Raw genomic sequence first — 24,931 nt, 5'->3', positions numbered from 1 at the left:
AATCAATGCACATGGGACAGAATTCAAAAGTAAATTTGGTGCATGAGCATGTAATACAAAAGTGAAAAAAAAGTTGGGTAGCTAGGTAAAAGAATTTTGAAAATTATAAAGTATGTATGTTAAGTGAGATCTTAGACTAATCAAGGATTCACTTTGTTAGCTCACTTAAGCCTTATATGTACACCATTACCCTTACCTTAGCCCCATTACAACCTAGGAAAAGACCTCATGATTTTTGTATGTCTATATTCCATATTTGTTGATTGGTTAGATGAAAAACAAAGTTTTAGAAAGCATGACTAGAAAAGAAGAGAGTGATTAACCCCAAACACTGAGTGATTAGAGAGTAAACACAAAATACAGTGAGGGTTCAATAGCTCATTCTCATATATCCATGTTTAATTACTAATTGTCTTGCAAACTGTGAACTATCTTAACTCAACTCAATTGTAACTGTGCTTTAAAATGATTTGGCCTCAATTGTACATATATGATTCCTTGAAGATATGGATTAATTTAACTACATGTAAGCTTTATATACAAGTGAATAATAACTAGAATTGCATGACTCATTTAGGTAGCTTGCATTTAGAATAGATTGCATTACATAAGATTCCACCATTTTACCTTTACTCTTTCCTCTTGGGTTTAGCATGAGGACATGCTAATGTTTAAGTGTGGGGAGGTTGATAAACTCCTATTTTATGATTCATCTTATGCTTAAATTGAGTGTTTTTATCAACTCTTCACCCACTTATTCATATGAATTTGCATGGTTTTACAATTCCTTCCTTATGATATGACATATGAGAAAACATGTTTCCTATGCTTTAAAAATATTAAATTTAATTATCCTTTATTACCATTCGATGCTGTGATTTGTATGTTAAGTACTTTCAGGTTTTATAGGGCAGGAATGACTTAAAGGATGGAAAGGAAACATACAAAAATGGAAGGAAAGCACAAAATGGAGTTATTGAAGAAACTGGCAGCAACGCGTTCGCGTCGTCGCTTTGCGAAAAGTGGCATCTGCGCGAACGCGTGGCTCATGCGAAACACAAATGACGCGGATGCGTGACTGACACGACCGTGTGGAAGAGCAACACTCCAGATGACGCGACCGCGTGACCTACGCAGATGCGTGATGTGCGCGATCTGCAGAAATTACAAAAGTCGGCCCCAGCGACTACTGGACCCTTTTTGGTCCAGATCCAAGCCCAGAGAACACAGATTAAAGTCTATAAATTGGGGAATCCTTCCATTCATCAAGATACATGATACAACATACATTCATACATAGTTTTAGGATTGAGATGTAGTTTTTAGAGAGAGAGGTTTTCTCCTCTCTCTTAGGATTAAGATTAGGATTTATCTTATTGGGATTATTTCTTCATCACAGGTTCAAATGTTCTTTTTATTTATTTTCTCTTTTATTTATTTATGAATTTTTCCATGTTGGATTTTATTTCTTTTATTAATATTTGAGGTATTTTAGACATATGACTTTTATTTAGTTTCTTATATTCTTGGTTCTAGTTGATTAATTGGTGACTCTTGAGTTATCAAACTCATCATGATTGATAATTGTTATCTTTGCTGATTGATTTAGATTCCTATAACTCTAGTATTTCCTCAAGAGTTGACTAGGACTTTAGGTGTTAAATTGATTTATCCACTTGACTTACCTTCATAGTTAGAGGTTGACTTAGTGGGAGCAAAATATATTTGCCAGTTTTCATACTTTGCCAGGAGTTTTTCTTTGCTATTGATTTAATTCCCTGCAATTTATTTCCCATGTTCAAACCTTTTCAAAATCCAAAAATACTGTTTTCATAACCAATAATAAAACACACCTCCCTGCAATTCCTTGAGAAGACGACCCGAGGTTTGAATACTTCAGTTTATAAATTTTATTGGGTTTGTTACTTGTGACAACCAAACGTTTGTACGAAAGAATTTTCTGTTGGTTTAGAAGCTATACTTACAACGCGAACTTATTTGTGCAATTCTTTACCGATAGAAAATCCGATTCGTCACCCGTCATTACTAAAAACCAGTTTTTCCTAAATTCCACAAATTTCTCAATTCCTTGCAATACACAACCAAAACCAAATCAAACAATTACAAACTCCAATTTACATCATAAGTCACCCTTTATGCAACTTTCCACCATTCATACTAAAATTTTCACCCATATTACTATATCATCAACCTCAACATCACATATATCATACTAAATCATTTTTCAATCCACACAATCATCCATCATCATTATATCATTAACAATCATCATAATTAAACTCATTCAACCTCAATCTCACTCTTCAACATCATTTTATCAACATTAACAATCACAATTCATCAAAATAGCCAAAACTCATCAATTCATCACGCATCATATCTCAACAATTCCAACAACCAATTTAATTCAATCCTATCCTATGGGTGACTAGCCTAAGTGTCCAGATATATTATATATTACATAGAGGAAACCGAAATCATACCTTGACCGATTCCCAATATGTACCAAAACCCCAATTGATCACAAGTTAAGCTTCCAACCACAATCCAAGTCACCAATCACTCCAACATGCATCAACAATCACCAACAAGCTCCAATATTCAAGCTAATATCACAAATTTCACATAAAGCAAAACCTAATACTCACCATAAATCAATTTACAAGGGTTCAAGAACAACTCACCTTACCCAATAGTTTTAGAAGCCAAAATCAATGTCAATCAAGGGCTAAAGTGTACCTAAACACTCAAAAATAACAAAATTTTACTTAATCCAAAACCTTAGAAATTTGAAATTTTGGAAGGAAAAACTAAGAGAGATTCTGTTATTTCCTTACCAATTTCTTGGGTGGGTTTTGTAGAGCTCTTCGCAAGAAATGCGTGGCCGCAAACGGTGCGGCGATGGGAGCTCCTTAGCTCAAGATATGAGCTTGACAAGATGATGATGAATAGTGAAAATGGAAATCCTCACTCTCTCTTCCTCAATCTCACTTCAGCTGTGTTTTGTGGTTTATGTGACTGAATGAGGTTCACTTAAGTGTTTATATATGTTGGGTTTGGGCCCAACTTGGGTCCAGTCCAACCCGTTAGCGTTTTTAGCCCGTTTGGCCCAACTTTGGGCCAAACCTTTAAAATTAACGCCCGGTTTTCGACTTTAAATATTTTCCTAAGGTTTTTGACTGTTTTAAATTTTTCTCGCATAGTACCAGGCAGACTTAAACCGGTTCGACCAGTTCACGATTTTTCACAGTTTTTCATAGAAAATACATTTTCTGACTCAGAAAAATCTACTGAGTCCAAAAATATTATTTAAATCCTCTAATTCTCATTCTAAAATTTTTGGATCCTATTTTGGGCAATATTAATTATTTAATTAGACGGTTAATTAGTCTCGGTTCTTACATTCTCCCCACCAAATAAGAAATTTTGCCCTTAAAATTTAGTGATTACCTAAGAATAGCTCAGGATAATCCTTTCGCATCTCGGAATCCAATTCCCAAGTATGCTCCTCAACTCCAGCTCGCTTCCAAGCAACTTTAACCAATTGAACTTCTTTCCCGCTTAACTTCTTCACACTAGTGTTGTCAATTCGCACCGGCGTTACTTGAAAAGTCAAGTTCTCTCTTAACTCGACCTACTCGGGCTCTAGCACATGAGCCGCATCCGACGTGTACTTACAGAGTTGTGACACGTGGAATACGTCATGCAAGTTAGATAAATAAGGCGGCAAAGCTACTTGATATGCCACCGGCCCGAATCGCCTCAGAATGTCAAACGGTCCAATGAATCTCGGATTCAGCTTCTTGGTTTTAATCGCTCTTCCAATCCCGGTTGTCAGTGTAACCCTTAGAAATACATGTTCTTCCACTTCAAATTCCAACGGTTTCCTTCTCTGATCTGCATAACTTTTTTGTCGACTCTGTGCCATTAGAATTCTCTCCCGAATCTTCTTAATCTTCTCATTAATCTCTGCTACCAAATCAGGACCCAAAACACTTGTTTTACTCGACTCATACCAATAAAGTGGAGATTGACACTTTCGTCCATACAAGGCCTCATACGGAGCCATCCCAATGCTCGCATGAAAGCTATTGTTGTACGCAAACTCCACCAATGGCATGTAATGGTCCTAACTCCCAGGTTGATCCAATACACATGCCCTCAGCATATCTTCCAACGTCTGAATAGTCCTTCCCGACTATCCATCTGTTTGTGGATGATACGCGATGCTGAGACATAGCCTCGTACCGAAAGCTTTTTGGAAAGCCCCCCAAAACCTTGATGTGAATTGGGGATCACAGTCCGACACTATGCTCGATGGCACACAGTGCAACCTTACAATCTCCTTGATATACAATCTCGCCAACTCCTCCATTGAATAATTCACTCGAATAGGCAAAACATGAGGGAATTTGGTTAAGTGATCCACGATCACCCAAACCGCATCAAATCCCGACCTAGTCCTCGGTAAACCGATCACAAAGTCCATTGCAATTCCTTCCCACTTCCACTGAGGAATATCAGGTGGCTGTAACATTTTCGACAGTTTTTGATGCTCTATCTTCACCTTCTGGCATGTCAAACACTTGGATACCATTATAGCTACATCACCTTTCATCCCAAGCCACCAGAACATCTTCTTTAAGTCATAATACATCTTTGTACTTCCAGGATGAATAGAAATCCCACTGTCATGAGCTTCTTACAATAAGTCTTGCCTCAAACTCCCAACATCTGGTATACAAATTCTCCCCTTATAACTCCACAACCCTTCATCATCCTTAGTAAACTCTTCATGTCTCTCCTTGCCAACTGGTTGAAATAATTGCTGAAGCATTTGCTAATCTTGCTGAGTCCTCTGAATCTCTGTTTTAAACGTACTTGAAATCTGCAACTGATTCAAACAGGCTCTTTCGGAAACTTCACCAATATCCAGCTTAAGATCCACAAACTTATCCACTAACTCCTCTTCCTTGATTCTCATCCAAGCAATTGTTAAAGACTTCCGACTCAACGCGTCCGCCACCACATTCACCTTTCCAGGGTGATAACTTAGTTCAAAATCATAATCCTTTAGCAACTCCATCCACTTCCTCTGACGCATATTAAGCTCTTTCTGATCAAAGATGTACTTGAGACTCTTATGATTAGAAAAGACGCTAAGCCTCACTCCGTACAAGTGGTGTCTCCAAATCTTCAATGCAAACACAATCGCCGCTAATTTTAAGTCATGAGTTGGGTAATTTACCTCATGCGGTCTCAGCTGATGCGATGCGTAAGCCACCACATTCCAGTGTTGCATCAACACGCAACCCAAACCTTTCAAGGAAGCATCACAGTATACCTCAAATGGTTCATGCAGTTCCGGCAAAATCAAAACAGGCGCTGAAGTTAACCTTTGTTTCAAGGTCTGAAAACTCTCTTCACACTCCGATGTCCACACAAACGGCACCTCTTTCCTTGTCAACTTAGTCATCGGTAGTGCAATCCGGGAAAATCCTTCAATAAATCTCCGGTAGTATCCGACTAAACCCAAGAAACTTCTGACTTCTATCACCGTCATTGGTCTTTCCCATTCCATCACCGCCTCTACTTTTGAAGGATCCACCGCTATTCCTACTTTGCTCACCACGTGACCTAAGAACTTCACTTCCTCCTTCCAAAACTCACACTTAGACAACTTAGCATACAATTTCTGCTGTTTTAAAATTTGCAACACAATCCTCAAGTGTTCCTCGTGCTCCTTCACCATCTTAGAATAAACTAAGATGTCATCTATGAAAACCACCACAAATTTGTCAAAAAAGGGACAAAATGCTCTGTTCATGTAATCCATGAATATAGCAGGTGCATTCGTTAACCCAAAGGACATTACCGCAAACTCGAAGTGTCCATAGCACGTCCTAAACACAGTTTTCAGAATATTCTTCTTCTTCACCCTTATCTGATGGTAACCAGATCTCAAATCAATCTTGGAAAACATTCCAGCTCCTTGCAGTTGATCCATCAAGTCGTCAATCCTAGGCAACGGATACTTGTTCTTCACAGTCACTTTGTTCAACTGTCGATAATCCACACAAAGTCGCATTTCTGCATCCTTCTTCTTCACCAATAAAACTAGCACTCCACACGGAGATACACTCGGTCGAATGAACCTCTTGTTTAGAAGCTCTTCCAACTGAGTCTTTAGTTCATCCAGCTCTATCGGAGCCATTCGATACGGTATAAATCGACACTGTTCCGGCTCCCGACACCAATTCAATTGCAAATTCAATCTCTCTTTGAGGTGGGAATTCAGGAATATCTTTCGGAAACACTTCCGGAAAGTCTGTAACTACTGAAATCTGATCTAAGTTCTGGGCGTCACCTAAAGCATTAGCAGTCAACAAGATATAACACTGACACTCTTTCCCACTACAGTGCACCCTCACAGAGTTCAGGTAGTAACCCTCAGCTATCACTGCTCCATTTTCCCCTTCTAGCATAAACTGAATTGGCCGCTCAAAGCAATCCAACAAAACTCGGTTCTTTAACAACCAATCAAATCCCAAAATCATCTCTAACCCAACCATTGGTAAACAAATCAAGTCATGTACAAAGTCTCTACCCTCAAGCTTGAAACCTACTTGCCTACAACCTGACCTAGTCATAACCGTCTGATGTGGAGTATGTACATGCAATTCAAATGCTAATTCTGACACTTTCAAGCCTAGCTCCTCAACTTTGTCAAACAAAATAAATGAATACGAAGCTCCAGTATCATACAATGCAACCAAGATTTTATCACCAATTAAACAGTTACCTCTCATAAGAGGATCTGCCTTAGTAGCATCTTTGGCACTCACAGCAAATACTCACCCTTGGTGTTGACTCTGACCCGCATTCGAATTCTTCCCACGAGTGCAATCTCTCGCAATGTGACCAGGAAAACCACAATTGAAGCAACCACCTAAACCAATCTTGCAAGAGTCATATGGATGAAAATGTCCACAACGATCACAAGCTGAATCCGGAGAAACCTTACCCTAGTTTCCTCTCTCTTTGCCACGCTGAAACTGATCATGAGTGTTCTTTCTGAAGCCTCCGTGTCCTTGAGGCGCATGTCCTCCTCTCTTGAAATTCTGCCCCCTCGGCTAAAAGTACTTGCCACGTCCCCTACTAATGCTTCCTCCATGAGTGTCCTCTGACGAGGCTACCGTCTTTGCATATTCTTTAACAACTCTCACCTTGTTCACCAGATCGGAGAAAATACGAATCTCCATAGGAGCCACAGCAGTCATGATGTTATCCTTCAAGCCCCTCTGATACTTAATGCACTTTCAGCTCTCATAGGTCTCCAGGGCTCCCTGACACACCCTAGAGAACCTACAAAGCTCCTCGAATTGGCTAGTATAGTCCGCCACTTACAAGGAACCTTGCTTCAGCTACATAAGTTCCATCTCCTTCGCTTCCCTTGCAGACTCAGGAAAATACTTCTTATAAAAAGCTGTTTGGAATACATCCCAAGGGATATCAATATTTTGAAGCTGTAGCAAATGGTATTCTCCTTGGCACCAATGCTGGGCTTCTCCCAAAAGCTAATATGCAGCAAACTCTACATATTGGTTGTTCAGAACATGCTGTGCCTGCAGCGCGTGCTCCATGGCCTAGAACCAGTTATTCGCTTCTGTAGGGTTGGTTGAACCTCTGAAACTTGGCGGATGAACCTTGAGAAAAGTAGCCAAGGTCATTGGAGCACCTCCCATATTATTCCCATTTCCTTCAGCATTATCATTCGCGTTTCCTTCGCCATTCTCGTTTTCGTTTCCAACCGATTGGCCTAACATCTGCACAGCTTGCAGAGTCGCAGCAGCTTAGCTTCCATGGTGTTCACAAGATACGCCATTGCTGCCATAAATTCGGCATGGTTATCGGCCGGCTGCTCATTCCTACTCTCTGCTCGGAAACGTGTACGACATCGTCTGCGAGTGGCCATTAGGGTTCCTGTCTATACCAAACAATCGATATCAAGGTAATCTGTCTCAATATCAAAAGCCTACTGCTTCAATTATCCTAAAAGGCACTCACAAACAAGCATGCTATGCAATATCAATTAGATAACCTAATAGCATCAAAGAAAAGACACACAGAGTATGCAATGAATCATAATCAATCCATCCCTCAGGCTCACGAGGACGAAACGCTCTGATACCACTAAATGTAACACCCTAATTACCCTAAGTCTTACCTCGCGTCGTAAAGCAAAGGCTAATCAAAGGTTACGACAGTTCTAAAGCTTATACATATAAAATATAGAAGTAGTAATATATTCTAGAAGCTCGATGAAGGATACAACTCAAAACAGGATTTGAAAAGCACAAAACATACACACGAAGCTACAACTTAATGCACAAGATAAAGATATAATATAACAAAAGATAAGAGTATAATAATAATATAAAGATCTAGCCACGACTCGCAAAGTTTAAGCTGGCTATCTATAAGTATAGACAATACAGAATTCTGATAGTTGAAAACAACTTATACAAGTTTTTCTCTCAAAATAAGCCTCTAGGCAAAAGTAAATACAAAAGTGAGAGATATAAACAAAATAATCAAAAGACTTCAAAATACATCCAGGATCCTCCGCTCTGTCACCATCGAAATAACTCACCAAGGTAGGTTGTGACCTGCATCTGAAAAACAACAACAGAATATGGTATGAGAACCAGAGGTTCTTAGTGTGGTAACAGTGCCCAGTGATGTAAGATATAAAACCTCGGGACGCCAGAGGCAATCCTAGAACTTTATATCCATCACAAGATTCATTTTAAAGCATAACTAAAACAGTAAAACATAACTTAAAACCATAACATACTAAAAGGATAATCTAACTTAAGGGATTTTCTAATCTAACAGCTCTTCGCTGTCCCACAGCCTTCACCAACCTATCCTCCATGCGATCCCATCGCTACCGCCTTCTAAACCTCCTCAATCCTAGTAGAAAGCACAGATAATATCAATGCAAGTAAAACACAAGTATAGGCATATATGACAAGTAATTCGGGTAGGCAATTAAGCATGTTATGCAATTAGGCAAGCAATTATAAGTCGGTAAAGCAAACAAACAGATAGAAGATGCATATAATGAATGCCTGTCCTATTGGCTGTGATATCACATTGTCGGTTCAACTGCCAACCCAACACATCTCCATGGAGATGTCGCCCTTCGGAATCATAATTGGGAACCCCCAAGATATGGTGCTCGGAACACTGTCCAGGATTTTGTGCCTGCACACTCTAGTGATCCGAAGGGATGTGAGCGGGATACTCTTGCCACAGACCTCACATCTCAACGCAAGCGGGACGAACCACTGCCCTTACGCCGCCATCGCTACCTAGACAGGCGGGATCCAACCGCCGTCCCTGCTGGATGCATAGTGTTTCAACAATCTCAGTATAAAACAGTAGTTCAGTAGTTTTTAGAAAATATTCTTTTCAGTATAGCATGGATCCATCATTTCATTCCGAGTTCTTAACTCATCTCAACCACTGTCAATTCAAAATTTCCATTCCAAACTCGTTAATTCATCAATTTCTCAATTCATATATCTTTCTCCCTTCTCATTCCACCAGAGCCATCCTCAGTACACCAGAAACCTAAGCCTTCGTTCTCTAACTTTTCAAAGTAATACCATGTAAATATCCTAGGGCCTTCATATGCTTTGATACCTAAAATTAAGCCAAAGAGTATTAAATAGGTGTCACGGAAGTTTACAAGCTTGTTTGGAAGGTGAAATAGTTAAAAACAAAGTTTAAGTTGAAAAACAGGGCATGTGCGTACACACAGGGGTGTGCGTGCGCACTGATGAGCGGATAATTTATACGCTTTTTGGCATTATTTTTAGTATGTTTTTAGTATGTTTTAGTTAGTTTTTATTATATTTATATTAGTTTTTAGTTAAAATTTACTTTTCTGGACTTTACTATGAATTTGTGTGTTTTTCTGTGATTTCAGGTATTTTCTGGCTGAAATTGAGGGACCTGAGCAAAAATCTGATTCAGAGGCTGAAAAGGACTGCAGATGCTGTTGGATTCTGACCTCCCTGCACTCGAAGTGGATTTTCTGGAGCTACAGAAGTCCAATTGGCGCGCTCTCAACTCCGTTGGAAAGTAGACATTCTGGGCTTTCCAGCAATAGATAATAGTCCATACTTTGCCCGAGATTTGATGGCCCAAACTGGCGTTCCAAATCAGCTCAAAACTGCCCGGCGTTAAACGTTGGAACTGGCACAAGAATGGGAGTTAAACGCCCAAACTGGCATAAAAGCTGGCGTTTAACTCCAAGAAAAGTCTCTACACATGAAAGCTTCAATGCTCAGCCCAAGCACACACCAAGTGGGTCCGGAAGTGGATTTTTATGTCATTTACTCATTTCTGTAAACCCTAGGCTACTAGTTCTCTACATATAGGACCTTTTGCTATTGTATTTTCATCTTTGGACGTCTAGTTCTTAGATCATCTTGGTAGCTATCTTTAGTCTTATGCTATCCTAGATCATTTAGGGGCTGGCCTCACGGCCATGCCTAGACCTTGTTCTTATGTATTTTCAACGGTGGAGTTTCTACACACCATAGATTAAGGTGTGGAGCTCTGCTGTACCTCGAGTATTAATGCAATTACTATTGTTCTTCTATTCAATTCAGCTTGTTCTTGTTCTAAGATATCACTTGTTCTTCAACTTGATGAATGTGATGATCCGTGACACTCATCATCCTTCTCACCTATGAACGTGTGCCTGACAACCACCTCCGTTCTACCTTAGATTGAGTGGATATCTCTTGGATCCCTTAATCCGAATCTTCGTGGTATAAGCTAGAATTGATGGCGGCATTCAAGAGAATCCGGAAGGTCTAAACCTTGTCTGTGGTATTCTGAGTAGGATTCAATGATTGAATGACTGTGACGAGCTTCAAACTCCTGAAGGCTGGGCGTTAGTGACAGACGCAAAAGAATCAATGGATTCTATTCCAACCTGATTGAGAACCGACAGATGATTAGCCATGCTGTGACAGAGCATTTGGACCATTTTCACTGAGAGGACGGGACTGTAGCCACTAACAACGGTGATGCCCAACATATAGCTTGCCATGGAAAGGAGTAAGAAGGATTGGATGAAGACAGTAGGAAAGCAGAGAGACGGAAGGGACAAAGCATCTCCATACGCTTATCTGAAATTCTCACCAATGAATTACATAAGTATCTCTATCTTTATTCTATGTTTTATTCATATATCATCCATAACCATTTGAATCCGCCTGACTGAGATTTACAAGGTGACCATAGCTTGCTTCATACCAACAATCTCCGTGGGATCGACCCTTACTCGCGTAAGGTTTATTACTTGGACGACCCAATGCACTTGCTGGTTAGTTGTGCGAAGTTGTGATAAAGAGTTGAGATTGCAATTGAGCGTACCATGTTGATGGCACCATTGATGATCACAATTTCGTGCACCGAGTTTTTGGCGCCGTTGCGGGGGATTGTTTGAGTTTGGACAACTGACGGTTCATCTTGTTGCTTAGATTAGGCATTCTTCTTCAAAGTTCTTAAGAATGAATTCTAGTGTTTCAAGGTGATGTTATTATCATCATCAAAGCTGATTGATTCTCATCAATTTAGCTCTTGAATGTAATGTCCTGCTGAAGCTTGGCTAGCCATGTCTAATTTCCTTAGACTGAAGCTTTAGACTAACATTGCATGATTCCTGGAATTCTCATTAAGAATTTTGATATCTTTATTTTCTTTTCCACTTAAATTTCGAAAAATCCAAAAAAATTTAACAAAATCATAAAAACCAAAAATATTTCATGTTTCTTGTTGAGTCTAGTGTCTCATTTTAAGTTTGGTGTCAATTGCATGTTTCTGTTCTTCTTGCATTCATTCATGTGTCTTAAGTGATCTTCAAGATGTTCTTGATGATTTCCTTGCTCTGATCTTTAAATTCTCTTGTCTTGAGTATTTTTGTATTTCTCATATGCATTCTCATTTTGTTAGTGTCAGTAGTATACAAACTGCTAAGTTTGGTGTCTTGCATGCATTGTTATTTGATTTTAGTTGCATTTTGATTATTCCTCATCATTAAAAATCCAAAAAATTTTTAATTTGTGTCTTTTCAAGTCAATAATACAGAGAATTGAAGATTCAGAACATACAGCAGAGGAATTATACAGAAAAAGCTGGGCATTCAAAACGCCCAGTGAGGAAGGCAAACTGGCGTTTAAACGCCAGCCAGGGTGCCTGGCTGGGCGTTTAACGCCCAAAAGGGTAGTGTTTTGGGCGTTAAACGCCAGAATGTATACCATTCTGGGCATTTAACGCCAGGATGGCACAAGAGGGAAAATTTTGTTTTTAATTCAAATTTTTTTCAAGTTTTCAAATTTTTTCAAAATCAAATCTTTTTCAAATCATATCTTTTCAATCATATGTTTTCAAAATCAATTTCTTTCCATTTTCAAAAATACTTGCTATCAATTAATGATTTGATTCAACATCTCAGAGTATGTTGCCTTTTCTGTTGAGAAAGGTTCAATGTCTGAATCATATCTTTCTTGTTAGCCAAGTCATTAGTTTTTTAAAATCAAATCTTTTTAAATTGTTTTTCAATCATATCTTCTCAATCATATCTTTTAAAACTATATCTTTTCAATCATATCTTTTTAATCACATCTTTTTCAAAATAGTTTTCAATCATATCATTTTGATTTATAATTTCAAAATCTTTTTCAAAAATCACTTGATTTCTCTTCCACTGCTAGTTTTCGAAAATCAATTAAGTTTTTTTCAAAATGTTTTTAAAATCTTTTACTTAATTTTCAAAAATTTCTTCCCCTCTTCTCACATCCTTCTATTGATGGACTAACACTCCTCCTTAATGCACAATTCGAACTCCATCTTTCTTGATAAGTTTGAATTCTTCTACCTCTTCCTTCTATTTTTCTATTCCTCTGACACCTCAAGGAATCTCTATACTGTGACATAGAGGATTCCATATTTTTTTGTTCTCTTCTCTTTCATATGAGCAGGAGCAAAGACAAGAGCATTCTTGTTGAGGCTGACCCTGAACCTGAAAGAACCTTGAAGCGAAAGCTAAGAGAAGCTAAGGCACAACTCTCTGTAGAGGACCTAACAGAAATCTTCAAACAAGAAGAAGACATGGCAGCCGAAAACAACAATAATGCCAACAATGCAAGGAAGGTGCTGGGTGACTTTACTGCACCTACTCCCGACTTCTATGGGAGAAGCATCTCTATCCCTGCCATTGGAGCAAACAACTTTGAGATTAAGCCTCAATTAGTTTCTCTAATGCAACAGAATTGCAAGTTCTATGGACATCCATTGGAAGATCCTCATCAGTTTTTAGCTGAATTCTTGCAAATCTATGACACTGTCAAGACTAATGGGGTTGACCTTGAGGTCTACAGACTTATGCTATTCCCTTTTGCTGTACGAGACAGAGCTAGGATATGGTTGGACTCACAACCTAAAGAAAGCCTGAACTCTTGGGAAAAGCTAGTCAATGCCTTCTTGGCAAAGTTCTTTCCACCTCAAAAATTGAGTAAGCTTAGAGTGGAAGTCCAAACCTTCAGACAGAAGGAAGGTGAATCCCTCTATGAAGATTGGGAAAGATACAAACAATTGATCAGAAAGTGTCCTTCTGATATGCTTTCTGAATGGAGCATCATAGGTATCTTCTATGATGGTCTGTCTGAACTGTCCAAGATGTCATTGGATAGTTCTGTTGGAGGATCTCTTCATCTAAAGAAGACGCCTACAGAAGCTCAAGAGCTCATTGAAATGGTTGCAAATAACCAATTCATGTACACTTCTGAAAGGAATCCTGTGAACAATGGGACGAATCAGAAGAAAGGAGTTCTTGAGATTGATACTCTGAATGCCATATTGGCTCAGAACAAAATATTGACTCAACAAGTCAATATGATTTCTCAAAGTCTATCTGGAATGCAAAATGCACCAGGCAGTACTAAGGATGCTTCATCTGAAGAAGAAGCTTATGATCCTGAGAACCCTTCAATGGAAGAGGTGAATTACATGGGAGAACCCTATGGAAACACCTATAATTCTTCATGGAGAAATCATCAAAATCTCTCATGGAAGGATCAACAGAGACCTCAACAAGGTTTCAACAACAATAATGGTGGAAGAAACAGGTTTAGCAATGGCAAGCCTTTCCCATCATCTTCTCAGCAACAGACAGAGAATTCTAAGCAGAGCCACTCTGACTTAGCAACCATGGTCTCTGATCTAATCAAAACCACTCAAATTTTCATGACTGAAACAAGGTCCTCCATTAGAAACTTGGAGGTACAAGTGGGACAGCTGAGCAAGAAAATTACTGAACTCCCTCCTAGTACTCTTCCAAGCAATACAGAAGAAAATCCAAAAGGAGAGTGCAAGGCCATCAACATGGCCGAATTTGGAGAGGAGGAAGAGGCAGTGAACGCCACTGAGGAAGACCTCAATGGACGTCTACTGGCCTCCAATGAGTTCCCTAATGAGGAAACATGGGAATCTGAGGCTCACATTGAGACCGTAGAGATTCCATTGGATTTACTTCTACCATTCATGAGCTCTGATGAGTATTCTTCCTCTGAAGAGGATGAAGATGTCACTGAAGAGCAAGTTGCTAAATACCTTGGAGCAATCATGAAGCTAAATGACAAGTTATTTGGTAATAAGACTTGGGAGGATGAACCCCCTTTGCTCACCAAAGAACTGGATGACTTGTCTAGGCAGAGATTACCTCAAAAGAGACAGGACCCTGGGAAGTTCTCAATACCTTGTACCATAGGCACCATGACCTTTAAGAAGGCTCTGTGTGACTTAGGGTCAAGTGTAAACCTCATGCCTCTCTCTGTAATGGAGAAGCTAGGGATCTTTGAGGTACAAGCTGCAAGAATCTCACTAGAGATGTAGACAATTCAAGAAAACAAGCTTATGGACTTGTAAAGGATGTTTTGGTAAAGGTTGAAGACCATTACATCCCTGCTGATTTCATAGTCCTAGAGACTGGGAAGTGCATGGATGAATCCATCATCCTTGGCAGACCCTTCCTAGCCACAGCAAAGGCTATGATTGATGTTGACAGAGGAGAATTGATCATTCAAGTGAATGAAGAACCCCTTGTGTTTAAGGCTCAAGGATATCCCTCTGTTACCATGGAGAGGAAGCATGAAGAGCTTCTCTCAAAACAGAATCAAACAGAGCCCCCACAATCAAACTCTAAGTTTGGTGTTGGGAGGCCACAACCAAATTCTAAGTTTGGTGTTGAACTCCCACATTCAAACTCTAAGTTTGGTGTTAGGAGGTTCCAACATTGCTCTGAGTATCTGTGAGGCTCCATGAGAGCCCTCTGTCAAGCTATTGACATTAAATAAGCGCTTGTTGGGAGGCAACCCAATGTTATATTTAATCTATTTTCCTTTGTTATTTTATGTTTTCTGTAGGTTGATGATCATGGGAAGTCACAAAATCAGTTGAAAAAGCAAAAACAGAATGAAAAACAGAAAGAAAAATAGCACGCCCTGGAGGAAGGTCTTGCTGGCGTTTAAACGCCAGTAAGGGCAGCAAATGGGCGTTTAACGCCCAGTCTGGCACCATTCTGGGCGTTTAACGCCAGAAAGGGGGCACCAGACTTGCGTTAAACGCCAGGAAAGGGCAAGAAGCTGGCGTTAAACGCCAGAAATGGGCACCAGCCCGGCGTTTAACGCCAGAATTGGCATAAAGAGCATTTTTGCTCGCCACTTGGTGCAGGGATGAATTTTCCTTGACATCTCAGGATCTGTGGACCCCACAGGATTCCCACCTACCCCACCACCCTCTCTTTTCTTCTTCACCCATTCACCAATCACCTCAACCACTCTTCCCCAAAAAACCCCTCACCTATCAAATCCCACTATTCTCTTCACCACTCACATCCATCCTTCATAAAACCCCACCTACCTCACCATTCAAATTCAAACCACTTTCCCTCCCAAACCCACCCTTACATGACCGAACCATACCCCTCTCTCCACCCCTATATAAACCCATCTTCACTCCTTCATTTTCACACAACCTACACACTACTTCTCCCCCTTTGGCAGAACCACAAAGCCATATCCATCTCCTCTATTTCTTCTTCTTCTATTCTCTTCTTTCTTCTTTTGCTCGAGGACGAGTAAACCTTTTAAGTTTGGTGTGATAAAAGCATTGCTTTTTGTTTTTCCATAACCATTTATGGCACCTAAGGCCGGAGAAACCTCTAGAAAGAGGAAAGGGAAGGCAAAAGCTTCCACCTCCGAGTCATGGGAGATGGAGAGATTCATCTCAAGGGTGCATCAAGACCACTTCTATGAAGTTGTGGCCTTGAAGAAGGTGATCCCTGAGGTCCCTTTCAAGCTCAAAAAGAGTGAATATCCGGAGATCCGACATGAGATCCGAAGAAGAGGTTGGAAAGTTCTTACCAACCCCATTCAATAAGTCAGAATCTTAATGGTTCAAGAGTTCTATGCCAATGCATGGATCACCAAGAGCCATGATCAAAGTGTGAACCCGAACCCAATGAATTGGCTTACAATGGTTCGAGGGAAATGGTTAGATTTTAGTCCGAAAATGTAAGGTTGGCATTCAACTTGCCCATGATACAAGGAGATGAACACCCTTACACTAGAAGGGTCAACTTTGATCAAAGGTTGGACCAAGTCCTCATAAACATTTGTGAAGAGGGCGCTCAATGGAAGAGAGATTCAAGAGGGAAGCCGGTTCAACTAAGAAGGCATGACCTCAAGCCCGTGGCTAGGGGATGGTTGGAGTTTATCCAACGCTCAATCATTCCCACTAGCAACCGGTCCGAAGTTACCATAGACTGGGCCATCATGATTCATAGCATCATGATTGGAGAGGAAGTAGAAGTTCATGAGGTTATAGCCCAAGAACTTTATAAGGTGGCGGACAAGTCCTCTACCTTGGCAAGGTTAGCCTTTCCTCATCTCATTTGTCACCTCTGTTATTCAGTTAGAATTGACATAGAGGGAGACACCCTCATTGATGAGGACAAGCCCATCACTAAGAAAAGGATGGAGCAAACAAGAGATCCCACTCATCATGAAATCCCTGAGATGCCTCAAGGGATGCACTTTCCTCCACAAAACTATTGGGAGCAAATCAACACCTCCCTAGGAGAATTGAGTTCCAACATGGGACAACTAAGGGTGGAGCACCAAGAACATTCCATCCTCCTCCATGAAATTAGAGAAGATCAAAGAATCATGAGAGAGGAGCAACAAAGGCAAGGAAGAGACATTGAGGAGCTCAAGAACTCCATAAGATCTTCAAGAGGAAGAACAAGCCGCCATCACTAAGGTGGACCCGTTCTTTAATTTCCTTGTTCTTTATTTTCTTGTTTTTCGAATTTTCATGCTTATGTTTATCTATGTTTGTGTCTTATGATCATTAGTGTCTTAGTGTCTATGCCTTAAAGTTATGAATGTCCTATGAATCCATCACCTTTCTTGAAATGAAAAATGTTCTTAAATTGAAAAAGAGAAGAATTGCATGAATTCTGAATTTTATAACAGATTAATTATTTTGATGTGGTGGCAATACTTTTGTTTTCTGAATGTATGCTTAAACAGTGCATATGTCTTTTGAATTTGTTGTTCATGAATGGTTGGCTCTTGAAAGAATGATGAGAAAGGAGACATGTTACTGAGGATCTGAAAAATCATAAAAATGATTCTTGAAGCAAGAAAAAGTAGTGAATACAAAAAAACGAAAAGAAAAAAAAGAAAGAAATAAAGTTGTGATCCAAAGCAAAAAGAGTGTGTTTAAGAACCCTGGACACCTCTAATTAGGGACTTTAGCAAAGCTGAGTCACAATCTAAAAAGGTTTATCCAATTATGTGTCTGTGGCATGTATGTATCCGGTGGTAATACTGGAAGACAGAGTGCTTTGGGCCACGGCCAAGACTCGTAAAGTAGCTATGTTCAAGAATCATCATACTTAACTAGGAGAATCAATAACATTATCTAGATTCTGAGTTCCTATAGAAGCCAATCATTCTGAATTTCAAAGGATAGAGTGAGATGCCAAAACTGTTCAGAGGCAGAAAGCTAAAAGCCCCGCTCATCTAATTAATACTGATCTTCATAGATGTTTTTGGAATTCATTGCATATTCTCTTCTTTTTATCTTATTTGATTTTCAGTTGCTTGGGGACAAGCAACAATTTAAGTTTGGTGTTGTGATGAGCGGATAATTTATACGCTTTTTGGCATTATTTTTAGTATGTTTTTAGTATGTTTTAGTTAGTTTTTATTATATTTCTATTAGTTTTTAGTTAAAATTCACTTTTCTGGACTTTACTATGAGTTTGTGTGTTTTTCTGTGATTTCAGGTATTTTCTGGCTGAAATTGAGGGACCTGAGCAAAAATCTGATTCAGAGGCTGAAAAGGACTGCAGATGCTGTTGGATTCTGACCTCCCTGCACTCGAAGTGGATTTTCTGGAGCTACAGATACCCAATTGGCGCGCTCTCAACTGAGTTGGAAAGTAGACATCCTGGGCTTTCCATCAATGTAAATAGTCCATACTTTGCCCGAGATTTGATGGCCCAAACCGGCGTTCCAAATCAGCTCAAAACTGCCCGGCGTTAAACTCTGGAACTGGCACAAGAATGGGAGTTAAACGCCCAAACTGGCATAAAAGCTGGCGTTTAACTCCAAGAAAAGTCTCTACACATGAAAGCTTCAATGCTCAGCCCAAGCACACACCAAGTGGGTCCGGAAGTGGATTTTTATGTCATTTACTCATTTCTGTAAACCCTAGGCTACTAGTTCTCTACATATAGGACCTTTTGCTATTGTATTTTCATCTTTGGACGTCTAGTTCTTAGATCATCTTGGTAGCTATCTTTAGTCTTATGCTATCTTAGATCATTTGGGGGCTGGCCTCACGGCCATGCCTAGACCTTGTTCTTATGTATTTTCAACGGTGGAGTTTCTACACACCATAGATTAAGGTGTGGAGCTCTGCTGTACCTCGAGTATTAATGCAATTACTATTGTTCTTCTATTTAATTCAGCTTGTTCTTGTTCTAAGATATCACTTGTTCTTCAACTTGATGAATGTGATGATCCGTGACACTCATCATCATTCTCACCTATGAACGTGTGCCTGACAACCACCTCCGTTCTACCTTAGATTGAGTGGATATCTCTTGGATCCCTTAATCGGAATCTTCGTGGTATAAGCTAGAATTGATGGCGGCATTCAAGAGAATCCGGAAGGTCTAAACCTTGTCTGTGGTATTCTGAGTAGGATTCAATGATTGAATGACTGTGACGAGCTTCAAACTCCTGAAGGCTGGGCGTTAGTGACAAACGCAAAAGAATCAATGGATTCTATTCTAACCTGATTGAGAACCGACAGATGATTAGCCATGCTGTGACAGAGCATTTGGACCATTTTCACTGAGAGGACGGGACTGTAGCCACTGACAACGGTGATGCCCAACATACAGCTTGCCATGGAAAGGAGTAAGAAGGATTGGATGAAGACAGTAGGAAAGTAGAGAGATGGAAGGGACAAAGCATCTCCATACGCTTATCTGAAATTCTCACCAATGAATTACATAAGTATCTCTATCTTTATTCTATGTTTTATTCATATATCATCCATAACTATTTGAATCCGCCTGACTGAGATTTACAAGGTGACCATAGCTTGCTTCATACCAACAATCTCCGTGGGATCGACCCTTACTCGCGTAAGGTTTATTACTTGGACGACCCAGTGCACTTGCTGGTTTGTTGTGCGAAGTTGTGATAAAGAGTTGAGATTGCAATTGAGCGTACCATGTTGATGGCGCCATTGATGATCACAATTTCGTGCACCAGGCACGCCCATAGAGATTTTCAAAAAGTGTGCGTTCACACAAGTACCAAATTTTACAATTCTGTTTGCTCACACGAGGCGTGCAAGTGCCCTCAACAGAATGCACTTTCCAATGTATGCGTGCGCACAGCTTGTAGAACTTCGTTGGTTGTGTGTGCGCACAAAGCGTGCTAGCGCTTTCACCAGTATCCACATCCCCGTGTGTGCGTACACACGAGGCTGTGTGTGTGCATAGGTTTAAAAATTCGTGGGGTGTGCGTGAGTACGAGGTTGTACGTGCGCACAAAAACCAGAAATCATAAAATTCCGCAACATTATAGAATTCAGATTTTGACACCAAATTTTGAATGATCATAACATCCTCTACAAAAATCTAAATTTTACAAACTTTATATCAATTTGAAGAGTTTTCAATGAACTTTAATTCTAAACAAATTTTAACAAATTTTGAAAATTGAGGCATAAGTTATGACCCGTCAAAGTTCACTAAAAATCAGTTTTTACCAAATTCCACAAATTTCTCAATTCCTTGCAATACACAACAAAAACAAAATCAAACCATTCCAAACTCCAATTTATATCATAACTCACCCTTTATGTCACTTTCCACCAGTCATACCAAAATTTCCACCCATATTACTATATCATCAACCTCAACATCACATATATCATACTAAACCATTTTTCAATCCACACAATCATCCATCATCATTATATCATTAACAATCATCATAATTAAACTCATTCAACCTCAATCTCACTCTTCAACATCATTTTATCAACATTAACAATCACAATTCATCAAAATAGCCAAAGCTCATTAATTCATCATGCATCATATCTCAACAATTCCAACAACCAATTTAATTCAATCCTATCCTATGGGTCACTAGCCTAAGTGTCTAGAAATATTATATATTACATAGAGAAAACTGAAACCATACCTTGGCCAATTCGCAATATGTACCAAAACCCCAATGGATCACAAGTTAAGCTTCCAACCATAATCCAAGTCACCAATCACTCCAACAAGCATCAATAATCACTAACAAGCTCCAATATTCAAGCTAATATCACATATTTCACATAAATCAAAATCTAATGCTCACCATAAATCAATTTACAAGGTTTCAAGAACAACTCACCTTACTCAACAATTTTAGAAGCCAAAACCAATGTAAATCAAGGGTTAGAGTGTACATAAACACTTAAAATCACAAAATTTCACTTAATCCAAAACCCTAGAAATTTGAAATTTTGGAAGAAAAAACTGAGAGAGATTATGTGATTTTCTTACCAATTTCTTGGGTAGGTTTCATAGAGCTCTTCGCGAGGAATGCGTGACCGCAAACAGTGCAGCGATCGGAGCTTCGTAACTCAAGATACGAGCTTACGAAGATGATGATGAATAGTGAAAATGGAAACCCTCACTCTCTCTTCCTCAATCTCATTTCAGTTGTGTTTTGTTGTTTATGTGGCTGAATGGGGTTCACTTAAGTGTTTATATATGTTGGGCTTAGGCCCATCTTGGGTCCGGTCCAACCCATTAGCGTTTTTAGCTCGTTTGGCCCAACTTTAGGCCAAACCTTTAAAATTAAAGTCCAATTTTCGACTTTAAATATTTTCCTATGGTTTTTGACTGTTTTAAATTTTTCTCGCACAATACTAGGCAGACTTAAACCGGCTCGACTGGTTCAGCTGTCGGTTCGCGGTTCTTCACGGTTTTTCGCAGAAAATACATTTTCTGACTCAGAAAAATCTACTGAGTCCAGAAATCATATTTAAATTCTCCAATTCTCATTCTAAATTTTCGGATCCTATTTTGGACAATATTAATTATTTAATTAGACGGTTAATTAGTCTTGATTCTTACACAGGGACCCAAATAAAAGAAAAAAAAGTATAGGGATCCAATTTAAAAAAAATTAATGCAAGAACTCAATTAAAAGAAAAAAAAAAGAAGAAAAATGACTTAATTAAAAATTTTGTGAAATTATAAAGACTAATTGAGTAATCAAATTTTTAAAAATTTAGTGATCTTTTAAAAATAAACTTGACTATTAATCCCAACTAAACGAGTACCTAAGACCAGAAAATACTCTAAGTCTCCTTGTACCCTGACGTGGGTCCAAATTCAACTCTTAGAACCTCTAATAGAATACTCTAATTTATACCATTCTAAATTAGGTCCTTACAATGCTTATTTTTATACAACTCCTACATAATACCCATATTATAACGGTATCTAGAAAATTTTCTGTTTATACTACAATCGAAAGAAATTCAATAATCCCATATTATCACAAATATATATATATATATATATATATATATATATATAGGACGAATGCTGACGAATTACTCATGAGAGATCAAAAATAAATTTTATACTCATAAAAATGCTCTATCTTTACCAAAAATGCTCCTAAAGTGTTCAAACAACAGAAATGACTTGTCTGGAGTGTAGAGTGTAATATTGCGATCCTGTACAACATAAAACAAAGCCAACAATTAAAAAGCGATCTATTCTATTATATAAAAATCGGATGTCTACACTTAATGATGGAGCTGACGTGGCATATTCCGGAGAGTGTTTTCTGATTTAATTATTTTAACTCATTCAATACAATTTATTACCATGACTTAATTATATCAGCTAATTGATTTGATTAGATATTTAAATATTAATATAATTTATTATAATATATATTACTTAATTAATTTTACTACATTAATTATAATTTGTTATATTAGTTAATTAATTTATTCATTTATAAAGTCTGAAATAAAATAAATAATTTATTGTTTATTCTAATTCAATTCATTAAATTTAATTATACATTATATACGAATTAATAATAATTTGTAAATCACTTTATATTATATATGTATTAACAAAATATTATATATATCTTAATGTGTTAATTAAATATTATATACGCATAGAAAAATAAATAAAAAATGATTTATATAATATTAATAATATTATATTATCACGGTGATTTTTTTGTTTCGATATCATATAGTATTGATAATTATAATATTATTATATAGTATTATATAAACTTTTTAATATTAGTATAGAAAATTAGAAAATTATTCCTTATGGCAATCACTTTGAGTGGAATAGTGTGTCCCTTATATAGTATTGATAATTGTTGTTTAATTTAAAGTAATTGTATGTTGGTATCTTAAATTTATTTTTTAATAATGACCTAAATAGATAAATCTAATTAAATTGAATGATTATATAAAATATTTTATATTATTAATATACTAAAATTAAATTCATTTTTTGGTATAGAATTTTATAGGTAAATTTTATTCAAGATTAAGTTATTTTTTATTTTTTTTATTTGTTTTATCTGTGTTACTTTATTTAATTTTAAATAGCGTCATATTTACAATTACCGCCAGTATGATATTTTATAAAATATGAAAATCAATTTTTTTATAATTTAAATATCAATGTTTGAGTTAATTTTAATTTAACTTTTTTAAATTAATGTTATCTTTCATTTAGATCTTAATTAATTTAAAATACAAAAATACCAATATATTTTCTGTCTCTTTAAATAATAATAACTTTAATTTATTTATTGTCTTTTTTTCTTTTATATTTATTTTAGCAAAGATAATATATGGATTATGATGGAGTTAAAAAATACTCTATGTGATGTATGTTTATCACTGATAAATTCATATGAAATAGAAGAGAAGAAAACAGAAAGCTAAAGAACACTGAGTTGAATGGTGTAAACAAATTCATTGAAGCCAAGTGTCTATGGGTTCTCATGTCTCATCTCATTTTTCAAAGTTCAAACACATTTTAAATGTATAAATTTTAATTATATTTGTTTTTTCCCTCATCAAAAAAATGTAAAAAGAAAAATCAAAGAAATTAAAAATATTATATTTTAAAAAATTAAATGCTCTTTTAATTAAATATCTATGTAATTCGTATCTAGATATATAAATTGTATTTTAATATATTGAGTGGTAAATATAAAAAAAATATATAATTAATAGATAAGTTAAAATAACGAATAATGAGATATCTATTTATTCTATTATATAAAAATCAAATTTTTGCATTTAATGATAAAGTTGACGTGGCATGTTTCTTAGAATGTTTCCTCATTTATTTCTTTTAAGTCATTAAATACAAATCATTACGGTGGATTAATTATATCAACTAATTGAGATATTTAAGTATCACATAATTTAATATTATGTATATCAATTAATTGAATATAATTGTTAGAGTATAATTAGGATTAATTAGCATTATTTAACATATCTAAATATTTATTATAGGATATTACGTCTTTATTATTTCGATTCTCTTAGCACCTATATATTGTATCATTTTACACAACTTGAATACACACAAACCTTTTCTCTACTGCTCTCTCTTACCCTTTCTAATAATAATAAGTACAGTTTAATTTAGTTAGAAGTTCATTATTTTATAGTCTTCTATAGAATAATCTTTTTATCATTTTGGATATTTTAACTCTTTTTTCTTTTTTTTTCTCTTTACATGTAATTTTGTTGTGTATTAACTTTGTTTATTTAATGATAAAATATACTCATGTTAATTCTATCATATAATAGTTTGTTTTTCTCCTATGTATTTTGATTTGTATAGTTACTATTAATCTTACTGTTTTCGATCTTGCTGCTTTTGTTTTCTTGAATTGTCCTTTATTTTTTTATGACTTGATAATTTAAAAAAAAAGAGCAAAAAATAGAAAAAAGATGGCCAAAGACGAAGGTTAGAAGTCTAAAGCAGCAACATCATTTCTCAGAATTATTATTATTAATATGAACTTTATTATTTCTTTTCTAACATTCTTTAATACAAGCTTCGTTTCTTTTTCTTAATTATTATTAATACTTTTATTCTTTTCTTCTCTAATTATAAATCTCCTTATAATAAATTTTTGATCGAATATTTTTTTGGTCTAATAAT

The 24,931-nt window shown here is 37.1% G+C and overlaps 1 protein-coding gene and 1 non-coding gene across 2 annotated transcripts; both read right to left on the bottom strand.

Annotated features, from left to right (window-relative positions):
* Positions 1-6,212: 6,212 nt before the first annotated feature.
* On the bottom strand, positions 6,213-7,813 carry LOC130957021 (uncharacterized). Its single transcript, XM_057883927.1, has 4 exons — positions 7,760-7,813; positions 7,218-7,322; positions 6,899-6,980; positions 6,213-6,742 (listed from the first exon to the last, which is right to left on the bottom strand). The coding sequence occupies exons 1-4, from the start codon at positions 7,811-7,813 to the stop codon at positions 6,213-6,215; spliced, it is 771 nt and encodes a 256-aa protein (XP_057739910.1).
* Positions 7,814-13,620: 5,807 nt separating this feature from the next.
* On the bottom strand, positions 13,621-13,728 carry LOC130958812 (small nucleolar RNA R71). The gene has a single exon (XR_009077917.1). It is a non-coding gene; the product is annotated as a small nucleolar RNA R71 (small nucleolar RNA).
* Positions 13,729-24,931: the final 11,203 nt, after the last annotated feature.

This window comes from Arachis stenosperma, chromosome 10, assembly GCF_014773155.1.
Source record: "Arachis stenosperma cultivar V10309 chromosome 10, arast.V10309.gnm1.PFL2, whole genome shotgun sequence".
NCBI classification, from domain to species: Eukaryota; Viridiplantae; Streptophyta; class Magnoliopsida; order Fabales; family Fabaceae; genus Arachis; species Arachis stenosperma.
The sequence above is the reverse complement of the archived record's forward strand: the minus strand, read 5'-3'. Positions and strand labels throughout refer to the sequence as shown.

What these genes read in the sequence shown, in the direction of transcription:
- LOC130957021 (XM_057883927.1), bottom strand. Translation starts at nt 7,813, where the DNA reads ATGGCGAAGGAAACGCGAATGATAATGCTGAAGGAAATGGGAATAATA. An exon ending in AAATGGGAATAATATGGGAG is followed by an intron (nt 7,323 to 7,759) that starts GTGCTCCAATGA and finishes ATTAAGTATCAG; the next exon opens with AGGGGCTTGAAGGATAACAT. An exon ending in TTAAAGAATATGCAAAGACG is followed by an intron (nt 6,981 to 7,217) that starts GTAGCCTCGTCA and finishes GACTCTTGCAAG; the next exon opens with ATTGGTTTAGGTGGTTGCTT.